The 8,811-nt window shown below is 36.9% G+C and overlaps 1 protein-coding gene across 2 annotated transcripts in view; it reads right to left on the bottom strand.

The window, feature by feature from the left end:
• Positions 1-724: 724 nt before the first annotated feature.
• ncapg2 (non-SMC condensin II complex, subunit G2) overlaps positions 725-8,811 on the bottom strand; it is a 116,935-nt gene continuing 108,848 nt past the window's right edge. The window contains exons 26-28 of one of the 2 annotated variants that reach the window (XM_063042412.1): positions 8,580-8,680; positions 5,713-5,818; positions 725-2,139 (exon numbers count right to left, since the gene is read on the bottom strand). In XM_063042412.1, coding sequence (XP_062898482.1) covers positions 2,088-2,139; positions 5,713-5,818; positions 8,580-8,680 — 259 coding nt within the window. In that variant the 3' untranslated portion in view covers positions 725-2,087. Of the gene's footprint in view, positions 2,140-2,644; positions 4,461-5,712; positions 5,819-8,579; positions 8,681-8,811 lie in introns of those variants that run through there. The other variant, XM_063042411.1, reaches the window with a different exon arrangement.

Below are 8,811 nucleotides of genomic sequence, written 5' to 3'. Positions count from 1 at the left end.
TTACTTTATGTTCAGAGGCCTGGGTGCCTTTTGCACAAATCACCAATTTAACATAAGAATATAAGAAACAGACCCCAGTGTCTTCCCTGCTGTTCAGGAAGATCACAGCTGATGCATTATCTCAGCTCTGGATTCCTGCACTACCACCCCCTCCCCCCCATACTCCTTCATTCCCTTAACATTTCAAAATCTATCATTCTCTTTCATTTACTTCTACATTTGGTATGCAGAATTTTATACATTTTAATGAGATCACTTTTCATTCTTCTGAACTCTGGAGGACAGGCCTAGACTACTTAATCTCGGCTCATACAAAAATCCAGTTATCTCTCATCAATCATCATTGCACTTCCTCTATTGAAATGTACATCTTTTCTTGGGCACTGAGTTCAATATATTTTCACCAGAATCACATATAATTGGAGCAAGACATCTTGACCTTCTTCCAGTGCAAGCTGATCCAAACGTAGATGAGTAAGTTTCAATTACTGAGTGAAATTAACAGTTCTTAACATCAATGCAGCATTTGACCAAGTGCAATATCAAGAAACCCTTGTAAAATTTAAATTGATGATAACTGGGGAAGATCTTCCACTGTTTGGGGGGAATACCAAGCACAGGGAAAAATGGTTAGAGCTGTCGGAAGTCAATCATCTCAGCCTTAAAAAATGACTGAAACAAGACCACAGGCGTGAAGAACTTCTTATGTCTTAACTTAAATGACTTAAAATAAAAATTTGCTTTATTTATCACATGTACATCAATACATTGAAACATATAGCGAAATGCATCGTTTATGCCAATGACCAACACTTTCCAAGGATATGTTGAGGGCAGTTCACAAGTGACACCAGGCTTCTGGCGCATACATAGCATGCCCAGAATTTGCTAGCCTAACAGACATCTTTTCAAAATGTGGGAGGAAACTTGCATGGTGAAGAGACGGCAACAGAAATTGAACCCCAATTGCTGGCGCTGTAATGTATTTTGTGCACCCCCCCCCCACGCTACTGTGCTTCCCTTTCCCCACAAGGTTAAAATTAAGGATGTTCACTGATGATTGCAGTATTAATTCCATTCATGATTCCTTATAGACAAAGAAGACATTTGAATCTGAATCTAGCAAGGTGTGCTCCCCAGAAAAGAAAATGAGCAGCTTCAGCATTTGAGAACTTAATTATGTTCCCAGAACAGTCAATAATGTTATCAATTCACCCTTCTCAAAACTTGGTGGTTACTAACACAGTTACACTCCGATGTGCCTATCTGCAAGTCCACTCTGTCCCAAGCATTGTGCCTGTGATGCACAAAATAAAGCGATACAAAGAAGCTAATATTAATTACTTGAAGGGTTCAGCAGGTTTAATTTTTTTTTTAATGTCAATGCTTTAAATAATCAGAGACATGGTTGATAAATCCTCAGAAACAGTCAAAACACTACAGATCATTTAGTTTTCGCTTTGAAAAACTTCGCATATTCAGTATTTGTGCTTCTAAAATAAATAGGAAATAGGAGTGGGAGTTTAGAAAATTGTGAGACAAGAAACAGAAAAAGAAGCTGGGAAAGTAGTGGTAGAATGAGCAACCTTGAGTTAGACACTTACATAGATACAATGTACATCTATTTGAAAGGAAGTGTCTTTTTTAAAAGTATTTAGAACACTACTATTTCTGTATTATTCAGTTCCAATAAAAATAAAGAGCAATTTATTTACAAACCACAACCATCAGCCAACAAATTTTTAAACACATCTTTGATATATACAATCATAATGGTTCTCACTACAATATTAGATATGTTTCAGTGACATCTCCTGGTGGACACATGCAATCCAAAACTAAAGTAAAAAATTTCATTTTCAGCATTTCAGCAAGTAAGCTTTTCTTCCGAAAAACATTGTATCATGTCCTTTTAGACCATAATTTTTGATTCATTCTAGTTGGTACAAGTAACAGATTTTTTAATATTAGAAACATAATTTCAAATTCCATCAGAGCCATTTAATATCTTACAAAATCGAAGAGTTTTGGCATCTGAGTGCATCTATTTTCCATTATGCTGATGGGGAAGTTACACTTAAAATATTTCACAGGTGTAGCAGATCATCCAGATGTCTGTTTGAAGACAAGCATAAGGCTCTGCAATACAGGAAAATCCATCAACATACTTTAAAAAAAAACTGCATTTCAGCTGAATTATATTTAGCACTATAAGCAAGATGCTACTAACATTGTCCAATCTAATTTAGTTCAAGGAACACAACAGAAAAGTACAAAGGAGATAGAAGTTGGGCAAATGGATCCTTGAGTTGGCTCTGCCATTTGATATCATGGATAATCTGATGTTTTACCTCCACTAATCTAATCCCTTTCACTTTCAATTCTCTCATAATTCACAAATGAATTGACTTAGTAACCACAGCTCTCAGAGGGGAGATTCAAAGATTTGAGAAACTTCACCTCCTTCCAAAGTAGCTGACCATTTATCCTAAAACTATGCTCCTAAGATCTAGACCACCCAAATTCTATTTCAGCACCCATAACATAAGGAACAGGAGTAGGGAAATCAGCAGCTCAGTCTTGCTCTCCATTCATGGCTGATCAAATCTTTGTCTTAACACCACTTTCCTACACTGCCCTTGACTTGTCTGTAGTTCGAACATCTGTCAATCTCCATGGGGAATGTATGCAATTATACATCTTTGCAACTTTCTGGGATAGAGAATTCCAAAGATATATAACCCTTTGAGAGGCCTGCGTCGGGCATTTTCATGCCTTACAAGGTGCAGATTGGCAGGCTGTGTGGGGCACCACTCCTCGCACAGACTAGAGCAATGTGTGATTAAGTGCCTTGCTCAAGGACACAAACATGCTGCAACAGCTGAGGCTCAAACTAGTGACCTTCAAATCACTAGACGAACACCTTAACCACTTGGCCACATGCCTAACACAAGAGATGAAATCTCTCTTAAACTGTCTGAAAGGGCAACCTATTGCTCTTAAGTTATGCTCCCTAGTTGTAAAAAGCTGAATTAGTGGTAAATCTCCTCTCATTACCCCCTTGCCAATCTCCATTAGAAATTTACATGTTTCAGGAAGACCACTACTCATCGTCCTAAATACCAATCAATATAGGGCCAACCAGCTAAACCCTTCTTCATTACAGGAATCAATTTAATGAATCACTTTTACACTGTCTCCAACTACACTCAAAATCCTGCTAAGACTCTTGCCTACACACTGTAAAGTGACATTAATAGTTTGCTAATTTTACATCCCAGAATTCACTGCTTTTATACTCCAGACCAATTAAAATAAAAGGAAATATTCAATTAACCATTCTCACTCTGGTGACTCAGATCCCTTTGTTCAGGAACTTGAGTAGGAACATTCCCCATCAATTGAGAAGATATTCATTTAGAGTAAGGGTCAAGATTTCTAAGGGGAATCTGAAGAAGAACCTTTTCACAAAAGTGGCTAAAGCTCAAAGATCGAGTAGGACATGTAGGCCTTCCGACAACAAGTATCTGGACTAGCACTTAAATCACCAAAGCATTGAAGGTAATGGACAAGTGTGGGTAAATGGACTTAATACAGAGTGGTAGGCATGGATATGCTGGTCTAAAAGCCTGTTTCCGTGCTGTACAATTCTGACTTTAAGCGAAAGAACAGAGCAGGTCATTCAATCTCAAGGTTGCTTTACCATCTCAGCACTTTATGCACCTATTTGCCAACTTTTGTTCCGTATCTCTGATTATCCCCAACTAATACCTTTATTAATTTGATAATAGGTATTAATCTTCAGAACTGTCACTGACTCAATTGTATCCAGTATTTAAGGGAGATAGTTACATTACATTCTGTAAACCACTCCTGTCGTTTGTCAAAAATTAAATGCAGCTGGGTTTCAACCAAGATTCTGCATAATTTACACATCACTTCTCTGTCAAAAAAAACTTCATATTCCATTTATTTCTTTTTGGTTACTTTTTGTACTATGCATTAGATTTTAATGATTTGGTAAAATAAACACCTAAATTCAAACAGAACACTGATGATCCCACTCTCCTGGTCTCCATAGCAAAAAAAATATAGATAGTCACAATCAAAATTACTATACCTTATAAAGTAAAGAATAGTGCAAAAAAAAAAGGAATAATAAGTAATGTTCATGGACCATTCAGATATCATGCATAGAAGAGAATCAATGAAAGCAGCAAAAGTTGAGTAAGAAAACTGATAAAGGTGGGGTGATAGACAAGGCTTTTGACAATGTCCTATACAGTAGTTCGGACCAACCGTTTAGGCCAGGTGATCTCAGGTGTGTTGCCAAACTAGACTCAAACTTGGCTTGGTAATATAAGACACAGGGTAGTGGTTGAGGGGTGGTTTACTGACTGGAAATCTGTAACCAAAACAATTGATCCAGGGACCATTGTTGTTTGTCATCTATGAATGACCTGAAAAAGAATGTATGTGAACTGATAAGTATGCTGATGACACAAAAACTGATGTAATACATAGTAAAGCCATGAAATGATACTGAAGGAGTTAGATCAATTAGAAAGTTGGGCAGACCAATGGCAGATGGAATCCTGTGTGAGGTAATGCATTTTGCAATGTCAAATACCAACAGGGAATTTGCAGTAATACTCCCTAAGAATATGTCAGATTGGTAGTTCCTACCATACAGCATATTATGGACTCAGCTATCCAAGGATAAATATTGGAGCAAAATATTTCTGCCAAATTAGGATCAGCCTTTGCTTTGGACACGATGCATGAACTGAGACAATAGCACCACCTTGAACATTTCTGTTGAAGAATTTACATAAAAGTACATCAGCGCTCAATGCACCTTATGTTTTTTTGGCAAAGTGCAAAAAACTGAGTAAAGGTTACTCAAGAAAATGAATCTGAAAAGGACCTATTTATCAGATAATATTGTACCAATCAAGGAAAACTATACAGTAGCTTATATGTACTAATCAGAAGCTTTAAAAAAAATTCATTCTGTTAAACAGCCCAAACAGAAATTTAATTTTTATCCTCAATAGTTAAGCAAAATGTGGTATTAAATTCCCATCAGAATCAAACTAAACTTGCTATGGAAAGATGATCAACTTTTAGGCTACATGCCAAGTTCAACCAGCAGAACTTTTTTTTTAAAAAGGCATATTGTATATTCGGTTTAGATTATAATTAGACAATATAACTGTCCTAAGATCTGTAAGACAAGAAAATCTGCAGATGCTGGAAATCCAAGCAACATACACAAAATGTTGGAGGAACTCAGTAAGTCAGCCAGCATCTATTGTGTTGCTTAAAATGTCAGTTTTGCTGTTTTTTGGCACTGTAATTAAAGAATGCCTACTCAGCCATTTTTATTCAATATAGCCTTGACAAAAAATAAGTAATTAAACACCAATGGAACTTAATTTAACATTATCATCAAAAATTAGTGTTACAGATATTTTAATTAATAGTTGATGGCATACTGGTCTGGATGAGTAATGCTGATGGAACAGAAAGATAGAAGCACCAAATGTGTTTTGTAATAAACTGACTATGCTGTGTGATGGAGGATTAGAACATCTTTATCATAGCCCATACATTCAGAATTGTACAGCATTCTTTGTTACAAGAAAGTAAGAAATTTGGTATCTAAGATTGATACAAAAAAAAGAGAAACTTCTACTTTATTGAACATACCTTTCAAAGTCATTCAACCCTGATTCATTTCCACTATAAGCCTGAAACTTCCCGTGAATTGCCGTCGCCGTGTCTTTGATTGCAGCTCTTTTCACATGTGCTTTACCTGGACACATTTAAATAGAATTTTAGCACCAAAAGAAACAACTTTGCACTCCAATTTAATTTTATATTATCAGTTCAGTAATATACATCTTCATAAAGATGAACTTTAAAGAAAATATTATCAAAAACCCCCAAATGAGAAATGGGTCAATTTAGAGAATGAAATCCCAAGATATTGTAATATACCATTACGTCCACTTTTGCTGTTTGTGCAAAACAACACCTTAAATTTTGTTATGTTTTCAATTATTACACTTGAAGATGTTTCTTTGAGCTAATCTTTGCCTCTGAAGTAATAAAGATATTATAAAAGTATATGAGTGAACCAAGTACATTCAACATGCCTCAGATCGGTTGTGCCTTAATCCTCTGGGCCAGCCTACCATGATCTCTCAAAAGCTTTAATACAGTCCATAAAAACCACTGACTAACATAGAAAGAGGTCATTTGGCCCATTGCGTCCATGTTAGCTCTTAGGTGAGCAATATCATAAACACTATTCCTCCTCTCATTTTCCTGTACCCTTGCAAAATATTCTTCCTAACACACGTGTCATGGCCACTTTGATCCATTTGAAATTAATTTTTTATCAAAGGAGTATATCACTGTAGTAAATTGACCTACCAGCATATGTTTTGGATATGGGAGAAAATTAGAGCACTCAGTAGAAACTAACACAGTTACAGAGAAAATGAGGAAATTCTTGACAGAAAGCACATGGGTTCCTGGATCTGAGAGGCAGCAGCACTAACTGCTGCACCATCATGAAACACCTTTTAGTATTTGACACTCTTATTATTTCTTAACATCTAATAATCGCTGTATCAAGGAATTAATTAATAATGCACTTTCATCTACAACACAAGCAAGTTGGCTACTTTTATAAAAGTTGGTTACCTGTCTTCAACAGACACCCTAAATGCCCCTTCTCCAATATACATTCTTTGGAATCTCTTCTGCCACTTTTTAAAAACAGAAATACTAATACCAATGATGTAGAAGAGAGGCTTTATTTGAAAAAGTTAACTGAGCAGTTGTAAAATATAATTCTATCCAATGAAGTAATGAGCCAGATAATATTGTTGATTTAGCAAATTCTTCCTCATATTATCTCTAATGATACAGTGGCATGCAAAAGTTTGGGCACCCCGGTCAAAATTTCTGTTACTGTGAATAGCTAAGCGAGTAAAAGATGACCTGATTTCCAAAAGGCATAAAGTTAAAGATGACACATTTCTTTAATATTTTAAGCAAGATTACTTTTTTATTTCCATCTTTTACAGCTTCAAAATAACAAAAAAGGAAAAGGGCCCGAAGCAAAAGTTTGGGCAGCCTGCATGGCCAGTACTTAGTAACACCCCCTTTGGCAAGTATCACAGCTTGTAAACGCGTTCTGTAGCCAGCTAAAAGTCTTTCAGTTCTTGTTTGGGGGATATTCGCCCATTCTTCCTTGCAAAAGGCTTCTAGTTCTGTGAGATTCTTGGGCCTTCTTGCTGGCACTGCTCTTTTGAGGTCTATCCACAGATTTTCGATGATGTTTAGGTCAGGGGACTGTGAGGGCCATGGCAAAACCTTCAGCTTGCGCCTCTTGAGGTAGTCCATTATGGATTTTGAGATGTGTTCAGGATCATTATTCTGTTGTAGAAGCCATCCTCTATTCACCTTCAGCTTTTTTTACAGGCAGTGTGATGTTTGCTTCCAGAATTTGCTGGTATTTAATTGAATTCATTCTTCCCTTTACCAGTGAAATGTTCCCCGTGCCACTGGCTGCAACACAAGCCCAAAGCACGATCGATCCACCCCCGTGCTTAACAGTTGTAGAGGTGCTCTTTTCATGAAATTCTGCACCCTTTTTTCTCCAAATATACCTTTGCTCATTGCAGCCAAAAAGTTCTATTTTAATTTCATCAGTCCACAGGACTTGTTTCCAAAATGCATCGGGCTTGTTTAGATGTTCCTTTGCAAACTTCTGACGCTGAATTTTGTGGTGAGGACGCAGGAAAGGTTTTCTTCTGATGACTCTTCCATGAAGATCATATTTGTGCAGGTGTCGTTGCACAGTAGAACAGTGCATCACCACTCCAGAGTCTGCTAAATCTTCCTGAAGGTCTTTTGCAATCAAATGGGGGTGTTGATTTGCCTTTGTAGCAATCCTACGAGCAGTTCTCTCGGAAAGTTATCTCGGTCTTCCAGATCTCAACTTGACCTCCACCGTTCCTGTTAACTACCATTTCTTAATTACATTACGAACTGAGGAAATGGCTACCTGAAAATGCTTTGCTATCTTCTTATAGCCTTCTCCTGCTTTGTGGGAATCATTTATTTTAATTTTCAGAGTGCAAGGCAGCTGCTTAGAGGAGCCCATAGCTGCTGATTGTTGGGACAAGGTTTGAGGAGTCAGGGTATTTATACAGCTTTGAAATTTACATCACCTGGCCTTTCCTAATGATGACTGTGAACAATCCATAGCCCTAACAAGCTAATTAAGGTCTGAGACCTTGGTAAAAGTTATCTGAGAGCTCAAATCTCTTGGGGTGCCCAAACTTCTGCATGGTGCTCCTTTCCTTTCCACCCCCCACTCTAAAATTGTACAAAACAAAAATAATACTCTAATCTTGATTAAAATGTTGAAAAGAATGTTTCATCTTTAACTTTATGACTTTTGGAGATCAGTTCATCTTCTACTCACTTAACTATTCATAGTAACAGAAACTTTGACCGGGGTGCCCAAACCTTGGCATGCCACTGTATTTAAAACTCACCTTTATTAAGTACGAGGAGGAAATGGAGAGCAGCTACCAATTCCACAATTCCTTGTATGGCTTCAGAATTGACGCATTCTGCTAATTCATTTAAAAATGACCTACAGAAAATGGAAACAGTTAAAATCAGCAGTGCGTTGTACAACAATAATTGAAATTAATATTTTTATATACAGCTAGATTTTCAAAGACAAAAGGAGAACTTTAAGTTAATTTAAACGCAAACAACAGG

The sequence above is a fragment of the Mobula hypostoma genome, chromosome 3 (assembly GCF_963921235.1).
Source record: "Mobula hypostoma chromosome 3, sMobHyp1.1, whole genome shotgun sequence".
NCBI classification, from domain to species: Eukaryota; Metazoa; Chordata; class Chondrichthyes; order Myliobatiformes; family Myliobatidae; genus Mobula; species Mobula hypostoma.
Note: the sequence above shows the minus strand (reverse complement) of the source record. Positions and strands in the feature narration are given on the sequence as shown.